A 27550-nucleotide genomic window follows, 5' to 3' on the forward strand; every position below is an offset into this window, starting at 1 on the left:
TCTGGCCATAAATAAGGATCACATTTGTGGAAACGTCTGTAACAAAACTGAGCTGAAAAACGGGGTGGAGGGGATGTAAGAGAAGTAGAGACTTAAAAAATGAGAAGTGGTTCACAATTTGTTAGAAAAAGAAACAATGTTGGAATCATAGTTTTTTATGGGGGCGGGGGGACGATTTCCCCCCCCACCCTTCTCATTTTCTCCTAATTCTGCCTTATGAGCCTCAAAATAATACTTCGGGCCTTCACTCTGAGAAGAAGAGATCTGCTTCGCCTCTTAAGGAGTTCAGCAAAAATGATCAGTCCTCTTCTGATCAACAGCCAGAGGGAATCATTCCGAGGCCTCTTCCCTCAGCTGACGAGCATGCTGGGCCAAGAAATAAAAGGCTAGGATCAGAATACAAACTGATCTGTGGTTGGCAAACCACGAGACTGCTGGGCCAAACTGAGGATCGTTATTGTCACTGAATTTTGTTTGCACAACCATTTGGGCTCTGAACTCTTCAATGTCAGCTCTAGCCAGTTTTAAGAGTAATTTTTGAAAAGTTGCTGTTTCCTGTTTTAATCCCCCATGTCTTCATGACTTCACAGGATGTTAGTTTAGCATTGAAATCATTTAGACTTTTAAATAGCGCCAACAGAAAGGAAAAATCCCTCGCAATTATCTCACCTTCCTGACCAATTCTGTTAAGGCAGCCGTCTTGATTTTTTAAGCACTTGCTCCATCTGGGGAGTTTGTAACTGACACAATGGTGGTTTATTAAAAATGAATAATTCAGTTGTTTTCACCACTACACATAAAACCAAAATCAACACAGCTAAAAGCGTGCATGAATTAAAATTGTGTGACACCTGTGATCTAATCTGTTACTGACACCCTAAAGCAAGATTTAAATTCTAAGTTTGTATGTTTCAAGGCTTGAAGACTCCTCACATTTCCATCCCTCATTCTGTTTTTAACTGAATTAACTGAAGGTTGCTCTTGTTTTTACAAAACTATGCAGTGTGCAGAATGAGGGTGTCTCCCTTATCTAGTCTTTGTGTGTTTTATAATTTGCTAACTACAGGTTTCAAATGAAGAAGAGTGGACTTAGTTCAATTCCAGAGAAATATAGGGGAATAAAAAGAGGGGTGTGACTGAGTCCAAGAGAATTGGGCATACCAGATGCTAACTAGCGGCACTGCTTTCTCTGAAAGCACAGACTCCCCTTTCATCCCTTGAGGTGGTCCGTCAGGAAGAGAGATTAGGCACACTGGCAAGGCAGTGTGGCAAAGCTTGCCATGCTGGTATCCGTGCTGTAATTATTCGTGGAAGAACCGAGGGATCCATCTTCTAATGTTGTCACACTGGCACCTTGCACAAAGCATTACATTACCTTTTTTAAACTTGTGAGTATGAAGCTTGATTCAGTGTGGAGCATTTCTCAGCTGTTTACAAAAACTTGCGATGGAGATCATGCCATGTGCAAAAAGATCATCTAACCTTTGCACTCAAGACAGTGGCCTCACTTAGGCAGGAAAGCTAATAAAATATAAATCTTTAGATTGTTCAGTTTAAATGTAAATACTTAAACGTGAACTTGCTGGAGGAACTTTGATGGCTTTAAAACTCCTTTCCACCCTCAGACTGTAAAGCAGGAGCTGAAGCTTTATGTTGCTCTTTGATGTTTGCAGGCACCATACGCTCAAAAGTGCATATTTAAAATCAAGCCTTCAGTTGCTGTTGAAGCCTGTGACCTGCCTGTATCACTGTCAGGGTAAAAATGCTTATCATTTTATTATCTTCCTTCCTCTGAGGTTCTTGGCATTTTTTATGTTGTGTGATTGATTCAAGAAGTACAAATGGTTCAGCCTAACTCCTTTTGAGGTAGCCATAGCACATTCGAAGCCAGGGTGACACCACCTGACCAAATCTGTTTACACAAGTAAGAAAAGCTGCTTTAGCAGAATGATCAACATATTATATTTTTGTCTAAAGGGTACTTCTGTGTGGGAGAGTTTCAAAAGCTGACAAGTGAACAGTGTAAAAGGCTTGTATTTATCTGGATTTCTAGGCAGGCTCTTAAACAGTTCTGTCTATAAAATCTAATATTCTTAATTCTGAGAGTAAATGGCAAAGAAAATTATTCACCAGGTATAGATTATCTGGACATCTACGTTCCAAGTAAATAAAAGACAGCTGTATGGGAAATGCAGAAAATGTGTCTCATTAAGGAATTTCACCATGAAGTGTGGTGCCCTAGAAATAAAATCGTTCATTTGTGCCATAGTGGATTAAACGTTCATGATTACTGCTGAAATAACTAAGTGCTCAGATGTCATGGTGGTAAAGGCAGAATAAGGACTGAAGAAAAGAGAAAAATTCCATATTGACACACATGAGATCTGAGACATTAGGCATGGAGCCAGAGCTATCCCTTCTAATAAGGGACAAGTGGTCACTCTGGTATTTAAAGACTATTGTTAGCATATCTTACATAGTTTTACTGATCCCTGATGCACTATATCCGTCAGAAGTGGTTTAAAAGCTGCATACAAGAAACTATTTATGGAGCACAACAACAGGAAGTTTTATTGGTCCTACAAAACCCAGAAACAATGCTTCACATTCTTGAGGGCCATCTACTGGAACCTTGCCCAGTAACTATTTACATATATATGCATCTATACCATAGAGCAGTGGTTCTCAAAGCCAGTCTTCCGCTTGTTCAGGGAAAGCCCCTGGCAAGCCGGACTGGTTTGTTTATCTCCCGTGTCCGTAGGTTCGGCTGATCGTGGCTCCCACTGGCTGTGGTTCGCCGCTCCAGGTCAATGGGGGCTGCGGGAAGGGCAGCCAGCACGTCCCTTGGCCCACGCTGCTTCCCACAGCGCCCGTTTGCCTGGAGCGGCAAACGGTGGCCAGTGGGAGCCGCGATCAGCCAAACCTGTGGATGCGGCAGGTAAACAAACCGGTCCGGCCCACCAGGGGCTTTCCCTGAACAAGCAGCAGACCGGCTTCGAGAAGCACTGTTCTACACCAACAAGTAGAACTGTTGGCTTGTGGAGAATAGAGTCCGGTGCATCTTCTAACATGACAGAGTAATGTGTGCTCTCCACATGTCCCTAGCCAGAATTCAGCCCATGGGATGCTACTTTAATATGATGCTTTCATGCTGTCCCTCAGAACAGGTTTTAAACCTGGAATCAATGTTAAGGGATGTCCCAGCTATCTCCCATTATCATGGCTGCCTATCCCACATTCTGCTATTCTCTTTATCCACTGTAATCTATTAAAGGGACATTGTTGCCCTGTTTAAGCTGCCGAATTTGTTTCTCTTTTATGTTGAGGCAAATTCTAATCTCAGTTACAGGTAGAAGTAACTCCACTGCGGCCAGTGGCTCAGTACCTGCCCAGGTTAGGGAGCTGGCAGCTAATTCCAAATTTACAAGCTGCTTATGGCTGTAGAATTTCTTTAAAGCAATTTGCAGTGCTAAATCCATCCACCCCTTTTGTGTTAATAGACATTTAGGAATGTTTCTTTGCCTATTCCCCCCTCCCCACCCAGCAATTGTAATGTTCAGACAGATTTTTTTCGAACTGAAAGACTTGTTTTCCTGTTTATTTTAAACTGGCATTCATACATACAGGAAAAATACACACAGTATCCTGCCATGTTTCTGTTGGCAAGTATTAAGTTATCCTTGTCAGAACATGCCAACAGGATTTCTTAGCAAGCTAGCAGAAAGAAAACAAGCGGTGCTCAGACTAAACAGACCCCATGCTTGGGTGTAATGCAGGATTCTTGTTAAACAGTGCTCCCCTAAATGATGCTCAGCAGATTCTGTGTTTGTCTGGTTTATAGCTGTTCTGTGGGAATGCAGAGTAGTGATTACAGATTCAAGTCTTTGGAGTTAATCCAGATATACTCTATTGTAACTGAGATCAGAATTTGGCCCTCAGAGATTAATAGCCAGGTTCTCTAATTTTTGTTGTCCCCAGTGGATGCAAAGCCAGTGTAGCTGCCTCCTGCACCACCCCTCTGCCACTGAAGCTTCTGATATAAGCTACAGGCAGGCACTAGTAGGTATGTCTAGACAGCAAATAAATAAATAAAATAAAAAATGAATGTGTCAGGGAGTCTCTGGGCTTGGACCAACTAACTCGGGCTTGTTCTTTGGGCCTAAATATATCAGAGTAGACATTTCTGCTTGCGCTGGAGCCCAGACTCCCAAGACCCTCTTCCCTCACCAGGTTTTAGAGCCTGGGCTCCAGTCCACAGGCGGAGTTACATAGTCCCGTGGTGCCTATGCTCCAGGAATATTCAGAGTCCAGGGGCCAAGCTCCACCTATGTACAGGGCTGGGTCTCTCCCCCAGCCCCGTGTGCCCCCACTGCATGCCTCCCCCGGAGCATCTCCCACCCCTGAAGGCAGCCCAGAGCCTGCACCCAAACTCCCTCCCAGAGCCCGCTCCCCACACCCTCTCATGTACCCCAACCCCTTGCCCCGACCAGAGCTCACGCCCCGACCAGAGGTCACACCCCTCCCACATCCAAACTCCCTCCCAGAGCCTGCACCCCTCCTGCACCCAAACTCCCTCCCAGAGCCCGCACCCTTCCCGCACCCAAACTCCCTCCCAGAGCCTTAGGTAGGTGTGTGTGTGTCAGGAGGTGTGGGGGGAGGAGGGGAGAGGGAGGATTTGGACCCGTTCTGGGCACCACCAAAAATTATACAAACCTGCCACCTTCCTCCAGCCCGAATGTATACCTGGCTCTTTTTTAGTCCTGTAGTTGACCTGGGCTCTTAGATTTGTTGCTGGAGGTCTTTTTTTTTCCCCTCAGAGTAGATGTACTCAGTGTGTTCTGACAATCACCAGCTAACAGACAGCCCCTGAGGCTCCATAACCAGCTCCATGTCATTTAGAGCAGTCCCAGTGCTGCTCTAATCTATGGCAAGACTGGAATCTCACTCAGGGATCCACAACAGGTTCTTTGTGGTTCTTCTCTCAGCAGATGTGGTGTGCCTCTGAGAATGTAGGCCAGGACAGAGGTGACACGTGGGGGGGTGCACAGGGTCACATGCCCCCCCCCCCACCTCAGATTTCTGCCAGGGTTTATATGTCGTGGCCTGAACCCCACTGCATACCACCAGAACCTTTAAATTGTGCCCTTCCCCCCACTATCAACAGTCTCTTCCAGGACAGGATGGTAAGAGGCACTGCACTCCAGTGATGGAAATTAGAGCAGCCTTAGGGCCATACTGACCATCAGCATTGATTGGGGGCAGAGGAGTCAGGAAGCTGCTGAAAAGTCATGTCGGCTACCCCATCAGGTAAACTCAGCAGAGCTCCATCACACCTAAGCATCTGCTTGTGGATTTTAAAGCCTGTGAGATGTATTTGAAAACTGAAAAATCCCTGGTTAGTGTGGCAGAGGTTATATAATGGCTTCAGGAATCAACCATCATATTTGGCATTTTGCAAATTTCAAACTGAGATTCCTTTCAAAAGGGACTTTTTAGTCAATGACCCAAGTTTTGCTGTAAGCTTTTAACTTGATGGGAGTGAGAGCCAGCTTTTGAGGTTCTGCAGCACTCCCAAAGCAGGTGAGTGCTCTTACTAGAAGGAAAGAAAATTGAAAGGAAAATTTTAGCTTTCTTGTTTACATTTTAAAAAAAACCCAACCCTTATATTTCTATCCCTTTTCCTTCTGAAGGAAAATATAATTGATGTGAACCAATCACTTGACCCGAGAGCTTGTCACTCCTTTATCTTAAAGATCACAGGTTATTCACAGTGAGTGGCTTTTGGAGTCTGGAAAAAATACAACCATATGTCCCTTGGTTTTGGGGACCATCTCATGTATAGGTGGCAGTACCACCCAGCCTATTGCTTATGGCACTAGAGCCACTGTAACCGGCTACTAGTCAGCTAACTCTGAGTCAGTTCTTTTACTGAGCAGCTCGCATGTCCTCTGGCCACAAGGAGGTTCCGGGAAGCCGAATAGCATGAGAAGCAGCATGGTCTCGGCGAAGGATTGAGAGCAAGAGACTAATCCCAGCTTTCATGCTGATTTGGGTCACATAAACCCAAAATTTTCAAACTTGGGTGCCTAATGTTAGCCATCTAATTCCAGAGATGTAGATTTAGATGCGTCACTTTAATCTTCATGTTTGAAAATGCTTATCTTAAGCACTCTGTGCCTCAGTTTCCAAAGGGAGGAGAGTAGCAGACCAATCATCTTTCTTGGAAGACAACAACAGCTAGCAGGAGATTGCAGAGGAAGGAGGATTGTGTGAAGACAGAGGATTATAGAGTGTTTTGTGAGGCCTTCTGTGGCTCAGATAAGCAACCACAAAAACAAGGAGTCCAGTGGCACCTTAAAGATTAACAGATTTATTTGGGCATAAGCTTTTGTGGGTAAAAAGCCAACTTCTTCATATGCATGGAGTGAAAATTACAGGTGCAGGAATTATTATACTGACACATGAAGAGAAGGTAGTTACCTTACAAGTGGAGAACCAGTGCTGACAGGGCCAATTCAATCAGGGTGGATGTAGTCCACTCCCAATAATTGAGGAGGAGGTGTCAATTCCAGGGGAGGGAAAGTTGCTTTTGTAGTGAGCCAGCCACTCCCAGTCCCTATTCAAGGCCAAATCAATGGTTTTAAATCTGCAAATGAATTTTAGTTCTGCAGTTTCTCTTTGAAGTCTGTTTCTGAAGTTTTTTTGTTCAAGTATAGCTACTTTTAAATCTGTTATAGAATGTCCAGGGAGATTGAAGTGTTCTCCTGCTGGCTTTTGTATGTTACCATTCCTGATGTCCGATTTGTGTCCATTTATTCTTTTATGTAGGGACTGTCCAGTTTACCCAATGTACATGGCAGAGGGGCATTGCTGTCACATGATGGCATATATCACATTAGTAGATGTGCAGGTGACTGAGTCCCTGATGGTGTGGCTGGTGTGGTTGGGATCTCTGATGGTGTTGCTAGAGTAGATATGGGGACAGAGTAGGCAATGCGGTTTCTTACAGGGATTGGTTCCTGGGTTAGAGGTTCTGTTGTGTGGTGTGTAGTTGCTGGTGAGTATTTGCTTCAGGTTGGGGGGCTGTCTGTAAGCGAGGACTGGCCTGCCTCCCAAGGTAAGCAACCAAACTTATTTCACTAGTTCTTCTGTCACTAGTTCATTTGTTACAGTAACACAGGAAGTGGGTTCATATGGGGAGGGTACTGTTTTCTGATCATTAAGATGCATGTTAAAAATAACCTAAAATTTACCAGGCTGCATGCACTGTTCCCAGATCCCCAGCATGGAAAATGGCCCTGGAAAAAAATGTTAATAGTCATGGGGAGGGAGGGGTATGTAATGTAGTTGTGTGTCAGTCCCAGGATATTAGAGAGACAAGGTGGGTGAGGTAACATCTGTTATTGGACCAACTTCTGTTAGTGAGAGACACAAGCCACACACACAGAGCAGGGGTGGTTATTGAGAGTTCTAGCCCAGTTTTTCAAAAGTGCACACACATCTAGCTTGCAATTAGGATTCAGATGTGCACAACTGTGCTCACGTGCATTGGGTGTTTCACACAGGCATGTTGTCACACATATATTCGAAAACTTGGCCTTACATAGTTCCCATTGATGGTTTTCTGTGGTAGTTACCTGAGAAGAGAATTTGAAGAGATGCCTTTTAAATTCAGTCTCGTTCATGTAAAAATACAGGGCTAAATTCTGACTCCTTTCACGTCAGCGAGACATCTCGCAAATGCAGGTTGTATCCAACATGAGTAAGTTACAAGAATCTGGCACACATCATTTTTGCTTTTAGAAACCTTTTAAAAACATGCATGCACCCTTTCTCTTCAAACATCCTATTCATGCTGTGAGGTTACTTAATATAGTTTTGAAAATCAGATTTAAAAGAACATTACAAGGTGTAGATTCAAAGAAAAATCCTTGTGCATATCAGGTTTCTTGTATTAGCTTTTTATTTCAATAAATAGAAGATCTTATTTTATGTCTCCTTTGCTTTCTGAAGATTTTTTTTCTGCTTTAATCCCTCATATGTATAATACATTAAAGTCATTAATAATGAAGTAGGCTTTTAGCATCTACCCTGGAAGGTAAAACCCTTAATCACAGTAACATCATGAGTGCATTCAAGCATTTAATTTTGATGTCTGACAGCATTTTAAAGCACATAGCCATTGATAAGAACAAATAAGTGTTGTTATGTTTAATTGAGGGGGAAGCATGAAAAACCCTAAACTTCAAGTAATTAAATTTAAATATGTCATTTGAATTTAGCTGAGGTAATGTATAAACTGAGGTATATTTTTCAATCAGTGAAAGACCTCTTGAGTAAGCATGATACATTTGAATTCAAATCCTGGGGAGTAGAAAGTAAACCCTGCTGTGGTTAAGAAGGTAACTTGACTAAAACACTGAGCATTGTGTGCCTTTGACATCCAAGTGCTCAGGTTTCAAGTACTTTCATAAAGGGCTGTTTTCACTCCTGGCTGCTTACAGGCCAGAGACCTCTCATTGCAACTGTTTATTTCCTGTTGTTGTCCCCCTCCCGATACTAATATGAACTGGTAATGAAACACTGTCATGCTGCCTTTGCCCTCCTTTCAATTGCCCCAAAACTGTTATAATTCAGGGCTTGTTGGCCCTAGGAAATGGCTTTATGGCACTTGGGTGAAATTTTTGTAGTGCATCTGCTCTCTCTCCCTGTTTGTAGGCCACAAACACAGAACTGTAGTAATAAAACTATTAGTAGGTGTTTAATGGCAGGTTATTGAGGAAGTAGATAAAAGAACATTGCTGTATTCACATCAGTATGGGGGTGGAGTTTTTAAAGGAGACAAATTGCTGAGCTTTGAACTTAAAAAAGTTATACTTAGCCATTTTGTCAAAGGGAATCTCCTTTTATTTCACACCAAAGTATCTCCAGTCAGTCTTCACTGTGAAATATACTGGTTTGGTAGAATTTCTACACAGTATGTAACATTTTAGTATGTATGTGTCTGCCTACAGACATGTATATTAGATGTGGGGAGTTGTAACTTGGTATTATTTTGGCAACAATGTTTCACTTCTATACCACTTGATGTATTTCTCTCTGTTGAGCACCTCCAATGATAACAGATTTCACGAGGCATACTTTTTTAGAAATTGAGGTCCATAATAGCTGTGCTGCTTGGATGTCCGGAGGAGAGTAACATTCCAGTTACATAGTTTGTGATCAACCAATTGCTTGTCCAGATATTGAATTAAAAAATAAAAGACACTTTTTTTTCATTAGAGAGACAAGGTGGGTGAGGTAATATAGTTTACTGGAACAACTTTGATTGGTGAGATAGACAAGCTTTCGAGCTTACATAGAGCTCCTCTTCAGGTCTGGAAAATGTACCCAGAGCGTCTCAGCTAAATACAAGGTGGAATAGATTGTTTAGTATAAGTAGTTAACACATATTTTAAGGGACCATTCAAGGTGAAGTAACTCATTAACATCTCTCCAGTAATGGGGGCGCGGGGGGCGGAGGGGGTGGAGAGTATTGCTAATATGCTGTGTGTGTGTGTGTGCGTGCGGAAAATGAACCTGATTTCCATTTTATTAGCTAAGCAGTGATGTTACTGCAAAGCAAAGCAAGGAGAATGTGCCCTTGGTTTAGAAGCCATTGGGTTATCAAGCAGGAGAGTTGCATTACCAATCCCAGTCATGTCACATATATAACTTGATGGAACACACCTGAAACCTCCCTGTTGGTTTATGTTTATAGTCTCCTCCTGTCATCCAGTATCTGTCTGTGCATGTGAGATACAGAGACAGACAGACAGAGAGAAAGGGTCTGGAGGCATTTCTAACAGAGATGCCAAGCTGTCAAATAATAAATCAGGAAGAGACTCCCTGATGGCTTCACTTCAGCAGGAAGACTCCCTTTTGTGACTATGTGTGTGGTGTCTGCTGGTTATTTTCACTCCCATCAGACCCGTCTGATACGGTCAAGTAGGTTTGAAGCTTTCACATTCAATTTTCCCTTCATTTATTGTGACTATTTTATTTCTCTGTCTTTCTCTGTAGTTTTCAGGAATACACATTACATCCTCCTTTCTCTTTTGACTACTTTCATGGATCTTCATCTCAAGAGTTAAAAAAAATAAAAATCTGTATTTTTCTAGGGTTTCAGGGACAAAAGAGGAAATACATTCAATTTAGGAAGACCTCTAATCTCTGGTTATACAGAATGGCTTTGTTAGATAAGATTAAAAATTTCATGAATGTCCCTCTTCATCCCTGGAGACCCCACCATTTATATCAGCTATTGTCAGTAGTGGCAGGGCTTGATAATAGCTGGCTAGAGACATAGCCACACAGCAACACAACAAGAACCAGGCAACCTGTTTCATAAATCTTCAGCAAACCCATTCCCCAGCAGAGCTGTGAATCTGTTACTGTCATAGTCCTAGGGAAAATGCTTTGTCCTCCAACCAGTCAAAAACTGAACTTCAGCACTATCAAGGGCCCAATTTGGAGTGCACATTGAGAAATATTCCATTGTCTTTTTAATTGTAACCCTTATTAAACATGGATGTAAATTTGAGTTGAATTTTGTTGGATACATGACTAATTTTCCAAAATCATGTTTCCTTTCTGCCCTGTCAGTGGAATTGGAAGTGTATGGTACTGTGAACCAACTGTAACTAGCTATCGTTTTTATATAGGGACAGTTACCATTGGAGTCTTATTCACAGTACACCAGATTCTGATGTCTTCTTCCTGGTGGGTAGCACCTGGCTCCCCAAGTAGTCCCATTAAAGTCAGAATCTGACCATCTGGAGTAAGCCCATTGACTTCAGTTGGACTACTCACAGGCTATGGTACTTCACAGCATGAGTTAGGGTGGCAGAAAAACTGGCCCATATACTTGAGATGCAAGAATCCCAGTGTTTATGGGAGAAGCTGAATTTATAAACGGTGGGCTCTCACTGAAACAAAAGTCCCTCAACTTCAGAGGGACGAGGATTGAGCCGAAGGTCGATATCCCATTTCTTGTAATGTTAATAGCTAGTGAAATGACACCAGTTAATAGTGGAAGGTGAATAGGTGGAATTGCTGTGGAGCCAGAACTAACAATTCCAAGGCCTCATGCGGCATGTTTAGTAAAGGTCAGAAATGAGCCAACATCTCCTAGTATGTTAGCCTCTTACAGGGCTTTGGCTGCAGGCATGGTGTAACATCACAGTACTTGGATCACCATGCTGTTACTTCGGAGACTCCCGCTCTAGTATGGACCAGAATCCAAGAATGGGCTTGTTAGAGAATCTTTCGGTAAGAATAAAAGCTCACTGTGCTGTAGGTAATAGCAGCAAAAATAGCAGCTTTATGCGCAAACACAAGTCTTCTCTTCAAGAGACGTTTTAATTCCCGGCAGTGCTATAGATTCACAAAGCCCATTGAGTAGGAAAGCTACAATTAAAAATACATGATCCTCATTTAAAAAATAAAATATTGCTAATATACAGTTTTTCTTTTTTCTTGTCAGCTCCGTCTCCAATTGCTTTGATACAGGCTAAAGAAATAACAAGGCACAGTGTTGCATTGGCCTGGCTGGAACCTGACAGGCCGAATGGAGTCATCTTGGAATATGAAGTCAAATATTATGAGAAGGTATTACTCAAAATGATCAGATGAGGTTTGTTTCCATTACAGCCATTCCCAGATAGGATCTCATTATTAGGACCAAATAGGTTTGATTTCAGAATCATATCCAATTAGGGATTTCATACACTTGAACAGTTACACTGAATAATGAGAATAATATACTGCACTCTCCTCTAACAGTGTATTTGGGTTTTTTCTTTTCTTCTCCCTTAGAACCAGGTTTTTACAGAGAGCATATTTATAATGAGAATCAATATAGCTGAGAAGTAGTAATACATTAGTCTTACGTCAGAGAAAGAAGTGTAATAATGAAGCATGTAACACAGTAATAATAATAAGATCTGTTTAAGTCAATGGCTTCTGCTTAGAGTGATGGTGTGGGTTTGATGGCTTTTAATAGAAAATAAGGAAAAGAAAATTACATTCTTTAGTCTTTCCAAGTTATAGGGAGACATTATTTCTACAAAATAATTTGTCTCTCCTCAAGTACAGAACTATGAAAAGAGCTATTTGCTTTCACGGTTGCCTGGAAAATGAACAGTTACCTTTTCTTTCTCTCTCTCTCTTTTTTCTTTTTTTAAAGGTAATTGCTTATTTGCCTCCCTAATAAAGCCAGAAAGGGCAGCTGATTTTCACTGAAACTAGATTACAACATTTTCTGACACATTTTCCAGCCTGAAATAGACTTTAAGACATGGGCTTTCTGGCAGACATTTCCCAAGGGTTTCTTGGATATGTAGCTCCTGGCTGGAAGAGAGGAAAAAGAAAGAGTGAACGAGCATAAAATGTTATTTGTTCATCAGCAGGATCATGATTGAAGACCTGGCTACTTTCCAGAGAATTTTATCGTTCGATTTCTGAAAGAGACATTAGACCTACCATCATTAGACATACCATCCCCATCATCCTTTCTGGCCATCCCCAAGACCCCCTTTTAAAACCCAGTACTAGTAAGGGTAACAACAAAAACCTTTCTAGGGATCTTTTGAAAAGTCCATTGCTATTAGTCATAGCCTCAGCACAGATTTGGCAGCAAACTGGGGATCCAGGGTTCACTGTGCCTGGAGACATTTTTGTGTGCCTCACCCCTGTGCTCTGTTGCTCCTAGGACCAAAATGAGCGCAGCTATCGCATTGTGAAGACAGCCTCCAGGAACACAGATATCAAAGGCCTGAACCCTTTGACTTCATACGTGTTTCATGTGCGAGCCAGGACAGCAGCGGGATATGGGGACTTCAGTGGGCCATTTGAGTTCACGACTAACACAGGTAACAACATGTGCATCATTGGCAGAGGGCTTACAGTAGATACATTCCTTCCCCCATTTCTTTCTTTCTTTCTTTCTTTCTTGACTCTATGCATATACTGAATATGACTGAGCTGCTTATTGGGAGTTTGACTTCATTTATTCACTTGAATGTGGCATCCGTATTGTGACTCCTGCGTGGCACTATGATTTGTAAAAATGGCTGTTGACTGCCATTTCCTCTGTTGTTTTCTGATCCGGCCTTAGTAAATGTGACGTTGCACAGTTATTTGGATGTGCTGCATACTGGATGCAAGATGCTTACAAATCTTAATGAAGAAACATGAATGTGGTAGGCTAGAAGTACACACTATAAATGTTCTGAAGTTTTTTCTCTCATTGATTCATGGAGATTTATATTTTCAACTTCCTTTAATGATAATATGAATTATTTGCATAAATTTCCAGTGTGTCTCATCTAGAGAAGGATAAACCCCAGTTACTCTCCTTTTTTAATGTACTCTCCTTTTTTTATGTGAATCAGTGAGGTGTGTTGTGTGTGTCTCCTTACTTCTGTGTTTTCTCTTAAACAATTTTGCAAAGGGAGGCATTTGTAGATTGTGCTATCTGTGATTAGGTTCTCATTTGTTTAAGTCAAGGTAACATGTAATAGTCCTCAAAAATGTGAATGGAGTGTTTGCTTCCTAAGAGACCGGAAGGAAGAGGATATGACCGAACCTGTTTCTTTAATTTCCATTATGCAGGTCTGTTTAAATCACTTCAGGTCACGTCATTCTGTGTTAACTTCCCTCAGGCATGGCATGAGAAAACTTAAAATAGTCAATCCACCAGGCAAAGGGAAGACATTTTAAAACAACTTGCTCTGTTTGTGTAAGTGAGGAATGAGCATCTGGTCCATTAAAAAAAAATAAAGTAAACTGGGAAGCAATTCAGTGGGCAATAAAATAGGCATTATACCCTCTGACTGAGAATGGAGGGGCGAAGGAGAGGAAGTCCTTGTTCTCAGCGAGTTGAAGTTTCCCAAACCATTATCAAGCATAATGTCTTTAACTAATTAGGACCCTCCTGGAAAATTATGTTGAATGAATACATAATGAAGGCCTGAGACTGGCTTTGAGTAATACCCTGAACTGCCTCTGCAAATCAGAACACAGCACCAAGTGTTGCCGTGACAATTTTGTACTGTAGGTGGCTGTGCCTGAGGTGTGTGACACTAACTGATGTCTTCTCTATCTCTAGTTCCTTCCCCCATTATTGGTGATGGTACCAATCCCACAGTGCTTCTTGTCTCAGTGGCTGGCAGTGTTGTTCTCGTGGTCATTCTCATTGCTGCTTTTGTCATCAGCAGGAGGTAAGAACTTAAACCTCTCTCTCTCCCTCTCTCTTTCATAAGGGAGCTTTTTGTCTCATCCAAACAAAGCTGAATTCTTTGATTAGCATCATAAACAGTGCATTTGCATTACAAGCCCTCTCCCATGTAGCTTTGATCTTCTCAGCATAAGTACCACAGCAGTATGTAATGTAATGGTAATAGTTCCAGCACTATTTGCCCTTCAAATGCAAAGCTGATTTCTGTAACTGGGATTGAGAAGCAAGCCAAGTGGATATTGTAATTTGATGTTGAGTTTAATGAGTCTGAGTACAGGGGATCTTCTTGGGTTGGCTTGTTACGTGTAGGGGAAGGAAAGCAGTACTGCAGTGAAGTAACGTGCATGGAGAACGTGAAACGGTCTTGCTTGGGTGTTTTTGGGTTTTGATTTTAATACCCCCAGTTGTCTGTACATGTCTGCATCAGCCATTGGGGTAGTTCTTCCATTGTGGGGAAGAAAGGCTCTAAAGAGAAGCCATAGGCACTCAATACTTTGTATACAGTAACACACCAGACTGGATCCATGGCTTCCATTTTCAGGCAGAACCATAATCTCCCATCAAGCACACGCTGCTGCTCCCAAAACAAGGTTTACCCCTCAGAAAAATCATTACAACATCTCATATCAGAGAGGAGAGAATACAAGTCGGCCCACTCTCTATATAGGGTCTGATCACATTAGCTATAAATGGGCACAGCTTCCTTCTGATTTACTCTTTCACTTCAAATCATCTTAAAAAGAGCAGTTAAATCAGTGTGATTATAATATCTGGTAAGTAGTCATGCATTGTAATGGCTTTCTGTGGGTGTTCAGCTCAACGCATCCATGCTGGCAGGAAAAAAGAGAAAAAGAATATATGAAAATGTAATGCAGAGAGACAGGTTTATTAAAAGCCATTGCAACAGAAAATAGCATCACTAGGGCTTGATGACTTAATCTCCTCTCTGCTTTTATTGATCACTTTATTATTTAAGGCCAGATTGATAGCGGGATACATTGGATTTCTAATTATGAGTCGCCACCTTGGAGAATTGAGCCTGTCGAGTTGTTCTGAGATGATTCCTTCCCCACCTCCCCCAATAAAAAAAAATGTCACTTCTCAAGGCTGATAAACACGGCTTGGTGATTGGCCCTCAATGGATCACTTTTTAGAAAATGAAATGTCAACCCCTTGCCCTAGTATTGATTCTCTTTAGTATCGGCCATAAAGCTGTCAAAGGAAAGGCTGCCTGGAGCCTGGTAGCTGACAGACTCGCTGATGCTGATGCATACTCAGCCAATTCTTCTCCCCATTCAGGCTGTCTGTTTAGTTATCGCTGCCTAGAAGTGTTTAAATTGGACAAAACACAGATAAAGAGCAGGCTGGTAGCCAGGACCAAAGGCTGGCCTAAATGCTGGTGGGAATGCAGATAAGTTAGTCAAGTGGCAGTGGGTTCAAAGATGCCCCACAGCTCTGCCTCAGTAGGTTTTAAGAGGCTGTGGAAGAGAAAAGACATAACGAAGTAAATGAAATGCCAAGGCAATAAAAAACCATGAGGCCCCTTCCTGGGATGTTCTGTGAATATCAGTGCATTTAGGATGTTTATCATAGCACTACATGCCTACATCCATTTAGCTCCAGTAGTTGGGAGTAGCTATTGAAAAACAAAGCCCAGTTTTCAAAAGCGGATGCCTTAATGGGGCACCTGAGGCCAGATCTGCACTAGAAACTTTTGCCAGTATGGCCATATTGGTAGGAGAGGTGGATTTTTGCAACATTTCTATACCAACAGAAGCCCAAGAGTAGACATTGTTATACCAGCATAAAAGGACTTTTGCCAGCATAGCTTATTTTGCTCACCAACCACCTGCACTAGGAGGCTTTGCCAGCGTACCTACACCCGCAAACCTTTTCCAGTGTACACCTGGCCTAAATCTCATAGTTGTGCCAACAGGTCTGCACTTAAGTCTGCATTTATACAAACCTCCATTCTGTGCAGTTGTACTGATATCAGTATCAAGATGTGGGATAGGGATATCCAGTTAGGGTGCCCACATTTGAAACTGGGCTTAATATTATCATTTAGCATTAAGTCAAATCAGTGCTCAAAAATCATCTTACAGCGGAAACTTTCCAAAGGACCGTGCTGTCTGCTACCTCCGACAGCCTGAGAATATGTTGTTCTCTTCTGTTCCTGGGAGAGTTTGTTAACATTAGGATTAATCCACTTAAGGGTTAGTTTAAACTTGCGTAGATTAAGGCACGTAAATTCATACAGCAAAGGACAGATGGCACCTGAAGCATTTCTACAAAGCTTCCTATAAGCACACCTCTAAATTCAGACTATTTCAAATGTAGCTTTTGGGGAACATTTGAAGCAAGAGGATGAGGCTTTATTTTCAGAAGGGAGTTGAGTGGAGAAAAATGGCTTTTACGAACCCTTTTTTGGTTATCTAATTAAATTATTTTTTTTTTAATAAATGAAAAGAGGTCTCTTGGGTAGTAGATTGGTTTACCTTCCACTCTCTGAATTTGTTGCGGACACAGCAGCAAAATGAAGACAGATTGAGGCATGGAATTATGTGGCAGGCTGCAGCTTTTATTAAACTTTAGCACAGGCAAGGAGTACTACCCGCCCATCTCCCACACTCTTCTATACCAGCCATTTAATTGGTTCTAGTGAATGGGTTACAGGGCTCCTTACCGTATAACCTGTATCTTGGGGTAGGCTCTCCTTAGCCTACCCCACACCGCCTGACTCTGCTCTCTCTCTCTGAGTCCTAGCACTCTTCCCCCCACAACCCCTACAAGGGGGAGGGAGGGTGCAGAAGGGTGGGGACCATGAGGGCCACAAGGTCTCACCCTGTCCCTTAAGCCCAAAGCCCATCACCAAATTGCAGGTGTTTTACTGTGGGAACTGTTGATTTAAGTCTTTCATCTGCACTGGAAAATGGGCCGCAGGTTGTGACGAGTTAACAACCCAACCTAGGTATTAAGCGCTTTCCTACTAACCCACTGTACAGCACAGCTTGACAGTACAGCAAGGAAAGCGAAAAACTCCCCGGTCCTCTGCCACGTGGTCTATGGGAGAAAAAATTCCTTCCTGACCCCTCAAATGGGCAATTAGCCAGACTAGCAGCATCTTTCAGGCCAAATGCCCATTACTAGTTCAGGATAGGTAGGGTGGGACTGCTGGAATGGAGCCAAAAGAGGCTCCACATGGCCCCCACTCCAGGTTAAATCTTGAGAGCTGGGGAATGCTGCCACCCCACTGGCCAGTGGGTGCCAGAGACTCCCAGGGGGAGAAGCTACCGTGTGTCCCTCAGCAACTATCCCCCTTCACTGCTGGCCCCATCAAAGTCCCCCACTCACTGAGGCAGGTGGTGGGCATTTAGCTGAATGAGTTGCCCACCTTTTACTAATGAGCCTTGGAACACCAGGCTATCTCAGTCATACCCTTGCGCTCTCCTGGCAGGCAGTATTTTAATCAGAGCAGCTCTAACCCTCAGCTCTCCTTTTGTTTGGAAATGGTAAAGGTGCCAGCAGCCATGCAGAGGCTGAGAGAGCAGCCCAGAGTGCATGCTGCTTCACCACAATACACGCTAATCCCCCCTTTGTTGTTTGTGGGGCAGGCCTATAGGGAAAAAAGCCCCACCCCTTCTTTATCTCCAAGTGCCACCTGTAGACTTGCCCGCGTCTCTGACTCCTGCAGTTTGTGAACGCTTCTGTATTCTCTTCCTGAACACCGCCCCTATTTAATCACCACCCCTGAAATCCCTATAATTACGGAATTCAAACTTGGGACAAAGGTTTCCTTCTGTCATTCAGGTGAGCTCTCTGTGGATGTCAGTTCATGTCCAGATTTCCTCCCTATGGCTCAATGAGTGAATAATGAGCTTCCAGGGTTCCCCGCCCCCCCCAGGGACAATTGTAGACAGCAGTGTCCCGCCCCAAGCCAAGGAGAAAAGGTCAACAGGTGACAAAGATAGAAGTGGAAGCAGGTAGTTAGTTTGGAAGGTATTATTAAAAGCTAATAAGCTACAATTATATTGCTTGAACAGTAATTCCTGTGTTTCCTTTTACCTGTTATGCATCCTAGGGTGTTTTGGGCTAGTTTTTATGTAGGGCTTAGAGGGAAGTTTTTAAACAAGATGAAAAGGATATTTTAATACTTAAGCCACTTTCATGTAACACACATTTTTATTGCATTTCTCACTTCTGCATGTCAGTATTAATTGAATTAGGTTGGAGGGATCATAGATAAAATTCAGAATAACTTTTTTCCTAAGTTAGGCTGATGGTGATCATTTACTTGACTGAAAGTGTTCTATGCATGCACAGCAATAGCAGTGCTGACATGTTCCTCTCTGCTAAAGGTCAGTTCCTATTATACACTTATAGACATTTTGTGCTGACTTTCACCCTATGCAACCCTCTTTCCTCCCTTCCCCCCCGGTAAATGAGAACAGAATTTGGTCCCTTGATTCACTGCAACAGTCGTCCACAGGCAATGAAAATGGCTTAACTCTGCATTTGGATTTAGAGGGTTTTTTAATGGTTTCCTTGTATTTGAAAGTATTGGTTTTTAATTAACTTAGCAAAGAAAGAAGTTCAGAGGCATTTGTGGCATGTGCAGTCCGTGGCATATGAATACAATTCCCGGGACATTATAGGGAGCTGTGAATCCTGGATCAAGGGCAGTGTGGGACTGTTTGGTGTTTTGTTGTGGGCAAATTATTAGTATATTGCACGCTACAAACTGTGTTAGAAGAACATTATGATTGCAGAAGGAAGCACTCAGAAGTTAGGAAATGCCACTTTAACTACTGGAGAAACAGATAAGCAGACATAGGTTGTCATCTTCTGCATGGAGAAACACCAAAAGGAGATGAGATGTACTTTGTCAATACATATCACGGGTATTTGCTGACAGCTTTCAGAAATTCTGAGTTCATTCCAGGCTCTGGAGGGGAGAGTGTTGTGGTAGTCACAGATTCTTCTTTCTGTTCTCCCCAAACATGATCCCTACTACCCTATCTCCTTCAGCCTGCCCCTGTCCTGTCTTTTTGCCACCCCGTTTCCTCAACCCAGTCACATTCTGCTCTCCTACCTAGTCCTAGTCCCCACTTCTAATGCTTCTCATTCCAATCCCAGTCTCCTTGCCAAGACAGTCCTAGTTTCTCCCTCCAGGGTCCAGGTCCAAGTTCCGGTCTCCCCAGACCCCTCAATTCCTTGTCATACTAGTTGTCTAGCCACTCCAGTCTTCTTCCCCCCTCCTCAGGTGGTCCATTTCACTCATTTCCTCACTCCTCCCGCCCCTGGGCTCCTAGTCCCAGTCTCCTTACTTAGCCAGTCCCAGTCTCCCCACACATGTTTCTTACCTGATTGTAGTCCCCATGGCTTCCCGTCCCAATCTCGTTGCCCAGCCAGACCCAGTCTGGACTGTTGGAAGTTTCATCATTGATGTCAGTAGGAGCAGCACTTGATCCCGAGCAATACTATATAACAATACTGTACCTAGCTCTGTGTAGCACTTTTCATCAGTAACTGTTACCACGCAAGGAAGAGATCTTGGAGTCATTGTGGATAGTTCTCTGAAAACATCCACTCAATGTGCAGTGGCAGTCAAAAAAGCAAACAGAATTTTGGGAATCATTAAGAAAAAGAGAGATAATAAAACAGAAAATATATTGCCCTATATAAATCCATGGTATGCTCACATCTTGAATACTGCATGCAGATGTGGTCGCCCCATCTCAAACAAGATATATTGGAATGGGAAAAGGTTCAGAAAAGGGCAACAAACATGCTTAGGGGTATGGAACGGCTGCCATATGAGAGAGAGATTAATAAGACTGGGACTTTTCAGCTTGGAAAAGAGACGACTAAGGGGGGATATGAAAGAGGTCTATAAAATCATTACTGGTGTGGAGAAAGTAAATAAGGAAGTGTTATTTACTCCTCTCATAACACAAGAACTAGGAGTCACCAAATGAAATTAACAGTCAGCAGGTTTAAAACAAAAGGAAGTATTTTTTCACACAACGCACAGTCAACCTGTGGAACTCCTTGCCAGAGGATGATGTGAAGGCCAAGACTATAACAGGGTTCAAAAAAGAACTAGATAAATTCATGGAGGATAGGTCCATCAATGACTATTGACCAGGATGGGCAGGGATGGTGTCCCTAGCCTCTGTTTGCCAGAAGCTGGGAATGGGCGACAGGGAATAGATCACTTGATGATTACCAGTTCTGTTCATTCCCTCTGGGGCACCTGGCACTGGCCACTGTCAGAAGACTGGATACTGGGCTAGATGGACCTTTGGTCTGATCCAGTATGGCCGTTCTTATGTTTTGATGTAGTAGGTCTCAGGGTGCTTTACAAAGGAGGTCAGTATCATGAGGCAAGAGATTCGGAGGCCCATACAGGAGCAAGCAAGTGGAGTTGTTGGGCATCAATAACACCCAGCTTTGGATTCCTTTGACTTTTGATCTGTCTCTGTATTTTTCAACTGCCCTCCCACCCTTTATAATGGGCCAAACCAAACCTTAGATCCAAACTTGGCAGCTTTCAGTAGAAAAGTCCTCGCTACAGAGATGTGTCCTGTATTAACTTCTCTCAAATCCACACAGACTTTGATGCTTAAAGCTATACTCGAATGCTTTTTTTAAAATTAAAGCCATAAATAGTATAAATGGTTGTGTGTTTACGTGTAGAAATAATAATGTGTAAACTTAATATGCTGTACCACCTATCATATTAATATTCACAGATGTGTAGACTGAAAGAGCTTGCTTTTTAAATTCCACCTCTAATTTTGTGCAATTAGAAGTGGATACAAAGTCTAGTATTTAGATGTCCGCCTAATTGTGCTTGCAAATCAATCAGTTAGACATCTACATGTTAGCATTTGCATCCACATTTAATTATACTAAAAAAAACTGGAGGCCTAATTGGGTCCCCTTTCAAAATCTGGCTTCAGAATTACAAAGATCTGTGTTTTAAAGAAAAGTAGCTGGAAAATAAACCTCCTTCTTTTTCTTGAATGGAAATATGTAAATTCGAGTTTTTGTGTTTCTCCTGGTATGTTTGTTGGTGACAGTAACATCTAGAGCTGTGTAAGGAATGCAGCTTCTTGCATTGCTGTTGGTTATAAATTAGGCCATCAACTGTTGTAAGACCAACCCAGAACATAGGTCTTGGCAGGTAGAGCAATTCAAGTCTTGGCAGGTCAAGAAGATTCTGAGTTCATCTCCTAAATTAAGAGATTTATTTTGAATTGTAATGCTCTTTTTCATCCTGACAGACGCAGTAAGTACAGTAAGGCTAAGCAAGAGGCAGATGAGGAGAAACATTTGAATCAAGGTAAAAGGCAGTGGTATTTGGTTTTTTTGATCTGGTTCACAAAGCATGTCTGTGTTCTTATGCTTAGAAAATAAAGAATGACATTCCTCTTGAGATGACTATTTCACTGTTTTCCTTGTTTGCAGCCCTCCTCTGCCAAAACAAAGCATCTAGTAGCAGGGAAACTTTGAATGGCAGGCTTTATTCAAAAATCCCAAAGGTTTTTTGGGGAAATTTTTTTTATTCCCTCTCACTCAAAAGGTTTGTATGACCTTTACTTCTGGCTGAAGATGATGGGCATGCTTTTCTGCCCAGTGTATGTCAAGGATGCTTCAGGATGGACCAGAGCAGGCGCTTAAGAGGAAATGTGAGGCCATGCATTCCTTCCTAAGATCTCGTCTACACTACAGGTTATTTCAGTATAACTTACGTCACTTGGGGGGTGAATAATCAACACCCCTGAGCGACGTAAGTTATACCAACCTAAGCGCCGGTTTAGACAGCGCTATGTTGGCAGGAGAGCTTCTCCGCTGACATAGCTACCACCTCTTGGAGAGGCGGGAGGTATTAACTCCGTGGGAGAGCTCTGTCCCGTCGGCTTTGAGCATCTCCACCACAAGCAGTACAGCGCTGTAGCGTAGATATAGTCTCAGTGACTGAACACGCTGTTGTTTCTAGCTTTATTGAGTGAAGGATCAAGCTTAGGGTCTGAACTCAGAACTCCCCTGGCCCAAAAATGGAAGTTATGCATTCTGAGGGCATGTTCACACTACAGATTTAAGTTGACCTACAGCCACCACCGTAATTACTGCAGTGGCTGATGTCCTCACTACCCTCGCTCTAACGGTGGTACACCTCCTTACTAGGAGCGCTTACACCAACTGAAGAGGGGCAGAGTGGGGAGTTGAGAGCCAGGGATCTCAGTTCCACGCAGCTCCCCATCGGGAGCCCAGCTGCCCACTGGGCAGCAGCCCGGGCTTCTTGGCTCCCCATACTCTGCCAGGAATGTGCGGGGGAGGAGCAGCCACCCATGCTTCTCAGCTCCCTGAGTGGGGAGCCTGGCAGGCACAACCCAGCAGGGAGCCAAGGGTAGGTTTCAGAGTGGTAGTCATGTTCGTCTGTATCAGCAAAAACAATGAGGAGTCCTTGTGGCACCTTAGAGACTAACAAATTTATTTGGGCATAAACTTTCGTGGGCTAGAACCCACTTCATCAGATACATGGAATGGAACATACAGTAGGGAGGTATAAATACACAGCATATGAAAAGATGGGCATTGCCTTACCAAGTGCATGCATCTGATGAAGTGGGTTTTAGCCCACGAAAGCTTATGCCCAAATAAATTTGTTAGTCTCTAAGGTGCCACAAGGACTCCTCGTTTTTTTTAGTATCTAAACAGACGCTGCGCAGCCCTAACTACACTGACAGAAGCCCTACCTCTCTCATGGAGGTGGTGTTATGTCGGCGTAGTAAGGCATTTACATTGGTGGGACAAGGCTATAGTGTGTACGCTGACATGATTAGGTTGATGTAAGCTGTCTTGCATCTACCTAACTGTGTGGCGTAGGCCTAAGTCACAGGGCTGCAGCCAGCTAGTTGGCCTGCTACCAGTATCAGTGATTTATGGAGTTCATTCACTGTCAAAAGCCTGATGCTGTTTCAATAGATGGGAAATTAAATGTTTGCATTTAAAAATAAATCCCATTGTGGAATCTCCTTAAGTCCTTTCTTCTTTATTCAGTCAGTGCTGACATGGTGAATCTTTACTGGACACTTTCTTTGCTGTTGTATACCATTAAGAATTCGCTCCTTGTATGTTCTGTTCTCAGCAGCATGTAGATCAGTGACATCAAATAAAGCATTTTTGTCTTGCAGGTGTGAGAACATATGTGGATCCTTTTACATATGAGGATCCAAACCAAGCTGTGCGGGAATTTGCCAAGGAAATCGATGCCTCCTGTATAAAGATTGAAAAAGTCATAGGTGTGGGTAAGTTTCAGGACATCTGTGTTTGTGCAGTAAATCTGTTTTTGTAATGCATAGCTTTCACTGGTGTTTAAGTACCTTGAGATCTAACTGTGGTTAGTGTAACAACTCCCTAAAACAAACAGGACTTTTCAGAACTGCATTGACAATTACATTTTGGCTATAAAGGGTCATGTGTTTCATGTTCATGGCTGATTGTTTGGTCATTTTCCTGCAGGTGAATTTGGTGAAGTGTGCAGTGGACGTCTCAAAGTACCAGGAAAGAGAGAGATCTGTGTTGCTATCAAGACTCTGAAAGCTGGGTACACTGACAAACAGAGGAGGGACTTTTTAAGTGAAGCCAGCATCATGGGACAATTTGACCATCCCAACATCATACATTTGGAAGGCGTAGTTACCAAATGTAAGTAGGTCATTTCTGTGACAAGGCCAATTTGGAAGTCATTGAGAAATTAAATCTGCATATTTTTCCCCCTGTTAAGTGACAGATGGCACAGATCCACTGATAGCTAATAGGAGGAAATCAGTGCAGGACAAGTCATTAATCTTGTTGTCAGCTATAAATGGGTTTATAGTTTCAACTGATACCCTATCTGCAGGCAGCTTGTGCAAGGTTTTTTAGGAGGAATTAATACTGCAGGTTTTTTGGTATGTCAAGCAGCCATCTTTCAAACCTTTGCTAGACTGAGCTGCTTGTTACAAGATAGGTGAAGGCAGATGGTAAGCAAAGTATTTTAAACACTTAAAAAAAATCAAAACAAAACTACAGTGTCGGTGTGCTTTGAAGTACAAGGCATATCTGTGAAGAGCAGGTCTTTGAAATAAAATAGTCTTTATTTTAGTATGAGACTTGCGTATATGCTGTCTCTGATTTATGACTTTGATAGCCTTGCTTCCATTTATAGTAAAACCTGGTCGATCATTTTGTTTAAAGCCTGTTAGCATTCGCTTGAATTCTGTCTCAATAAGAGTATGACAAAGCTCAACAGATGCTGTTTCTAAGCCAGAACTGAAATACACCTTCAAGACCCATGTGGGTCTGACTCCATAAAGCACCACTGAGACTGTGTAGTGGTTACTGTTTAGGATGTCTGTGCTCCAAATACAATGCATAGCATAGCTGCAGAACATGCTGCAGAGTGCTAAAAGTGGAGGAAACTTTAGATTTAGGGGTTCATTTTCAGTGCAGTGTAGTACCACAACGAACCCTCTGCATCCATTGTTGTGAGTGGATGGAGCTTGTGCATTCAACCCTTCACACAGCAATGAGAATACATGGTGTTTAATTAAAAAGATCTCTTGATAATGAAATAAAGTGGCTGATTAAAGTGATAGTGGAGAGCCCATAATTTTTAATGAACTAACATTAGAAATGAGCTAAAGTGTAGAAAAAAATCAGTGACAATAAGAATATTTCATTTAGGGAAGATTTCAGTTGGACACCCATCCCCTGGAATGTCAAATGGGAGCTGGATTCCTAAATCTCCCATTTGTGCCTTTGAAAGTCTCTCTTTTATATCCTTGAATTCCCCCCTTCTGATGTGCATGATTTTTGCTGTGATTGGAAATGTAATTAGTACAGAATATCATTGTTTTCTTTTAAATACAAATTCCACAAGGAAAAAAAAGTCATTCAGACTGCTATTGCTTATGGCTTACCAGGCCTTGCTAAGTCTCTGAGTACTTTAATTAAAACATAATATTATAATTAAATACCTTTGCAGGTCTGTTCCCTTTAAAAAAAATGGGGGGGGGGTCATTTCTGAGTAGGTGGTGGTGTGTTTGCTACAGACTGTGATTTTCATGGCACTTCTGGAAAAAAGAGAAGCAACAGGGGGATCTTTGTATTGGAATCCCACCGAGGTGCTAAAACCCCTTAGCTAGGACAGCTGTAACAGTTATAAATGGCTGGAGGTATTTGCATAATGCAGTTCTCACTGAATTAAAATGATTTAACATTTTCACTGAGGAGGTGGTAGGCTGAGCCGACCCCAGCGCGTCCTGTCATCTGGCTCCCAGGAAGCAGCGCTTCTGCTACCAGCCAGCTCAGGCAGCTCAGAGCTGTTGCTGTTTGGTAAACAGGGCTACTTAAGAAGACATTCATCTCAATTCCTCTTGTAGGTTTTCTGAACATTGTGATAAATGAATGCATTTAATAAACTGAAAACTAAAATGCAAGATGAATTGTGGAGGCGGAGTGGATGGGGCTGTTGGAAGAGAGGAAGCAGGAAAGTACGAATGCATTATTGGCTGCTAGTCAAGTACTTTCATAATTGACCAGATGATGGTTACTTGCTCCCTCCCCAGCCTCTTTCACCCTCTCCCACTTCCCCACTGCTCAAGCAGTGCCTGAGTAATGGAATTATGTGTTAATGCACTGAAAGAGAGTCTCCCTTTCTTCTGAATTGACAAAGTGTATTTTGATCGAGGGAGGTTAATTAAAACTCATTTAGATGTATTTGTTCTGTCGAATGACCGGTCACAGTTGCAAAGGGTAAATGAAATGGGGAAATATGCAGATTGGATTAGAGTGGTTTCCATTCTTACTGATGAATGTTCAGATAGGTGAATTTTCCTGTATGGAGAGGGAGAAGAAGTGATGTCTTCTCCCAGCCTTTTCCTGTAAGAATGCAAATATTCAGCCACGGCTTTTAAGATCACACCCACATAATTGTTTTGCTCAAGGCTTACCTTTGTTCATGCAAATCAGATTAGTAGGTATCCTGCTGCCTGATTACAATTTCAAACACATGTTCATCTACATGAGCAAAGGTGGCATGTGATCATGACAATGAGAGTTTTGGGCATTGGCTGAAATGGTAGAAGAATCAGGAATAGAAGGCTGTGTCTACGTTAACAGGGACTTTAGTGGCATAATTATGGCACTGAAGTTATGCTGGCATAACCCCACAGTGCAGACGCATCAGAGGAAGGGGGTTTCTCCATGCTGTAGGAACACCGTTAGCCAGATTGATGGAAGCATTCTTGCATCACCTAGCAGAGTTTACATGGTGGGGAGGTCAGCCTAGCTACAGTGCTCAGGGGTATGGATTTTTCACACCTCTGGCAGAATTACAAGGGGGAGGCATTCTGTTGAGTGAAAAATGCACTGACGTAGAAATAATTATGGGAGCTTTTCAGCACTAAAATATTTCACAGATGGACAATTTTAATAGTCGATTGTTCTGAGCAGATACTGATGGTGAATGGAGCAAGGAAAAGTTGAGCGTTTTTGCCAGCTCAGCTCAATCTTTATATTGAAGGCATCTGCAGTTTAGGTCGCAGGTTGGTTGAACCCTCTCTCCCCTATAAAATTCCCTTGTTCGAAGCAGTTCCTGTCAGTATAAATACAAAAGCAAATGTTCTCAGGGACAGGAATTTCTCTTTTTTTTGAAGGAAGAAGCAGTACTGTCTAACGATTAGAGCAGAGAGGTAGGAATCCTGGTTTCTGTTTCTGACTGCCACTATGTGGAGCCTGATCCTCCAAGGAGCTAAGCACGCCCAAGTCTCTGATTTCAGTTCTCCTTGTAGAATTCACACAGCCTCCCACGGGGCTGGGCTTGGCAATCACTTAATCTCTTTATGCCTATCATTGGGCATCTTTAAAACAGGAGTAATTAGATTGGCCTCAGTCCTTCAAACACAGAGTCTGAACATGATGCATGTTTAGTCCATTGAAATCATTGGGGTTTCTCACCTGCAGGATCAGGGCCATATAACTTTGTATGTCAAGCGTTCTATATGTGCATATTTATTCATTATTATTATTTATTATGAGATAGGCCATTTTTCTAGTCACCATTCTATGTCAGTAACCCAGTATTTCTTTTTACATTTCTTAAAGTTAGCTTTTCCCTGTTGCACTATGGAAAGATGAGTGCTGCTACTGCATCTGACCCCATATTTGGCACAATTCACTGAATCGTTTATTTTGTGAGGGAAATGGAGAAGGCTCATT

The 27550-nt window shown here is 42.5% G+C and overlaps 1 protein-coding gene across 1 annotated transcript in view; it reads left to right on the top strand.

The window, feature by feature from the left end:
* EPHA4 (EPH receptor A4) overlaps window positions 1–27550 on the top strand; it is a 119384-nt gene that overhangs the window by 81958 nt on the left and 9876 nt on the right. Inside the window, exons 6-11 of the mRNA XM_077825787.1 lie at window positions 11525–11649; window positions 12752–12911; window positions 14150–14261; window positions 21568–21626; window positions 23482–23595; window positions 23810–23995. Coding sequence (XP_077681913.1) covers window positions 11525–11649; window positions 12752–12911; window positions 14150–14261; window positions 21568–21626; window positions 23482–23595; window positions 23810–23995 — 756 coding nt within the window. The remainder of the gene's footprint in view (window positions 1–11524; window positions 11650–12751; window positions 12912–14149; window positions 14262–21567; window positions 21627–23481; window positions 23596–23809; window positions 23996–27550) is intronic.

This window comes from Eretmochelys imbricata, chromosome 9 (genome assembly GCF_965152235.1).
Source record: "Eretmochelys imbricata isolate rEreImb1 chromosome 9, rEreImb1.hap1, whole genome shotgun sequence".
In the NCBI taxonomy this organism is placed as follows: Eukaryota; Metazoa; Chordata; order Testudines; family Cheloniidae; genus Eretmochelys; species Eretmochelys imbricata.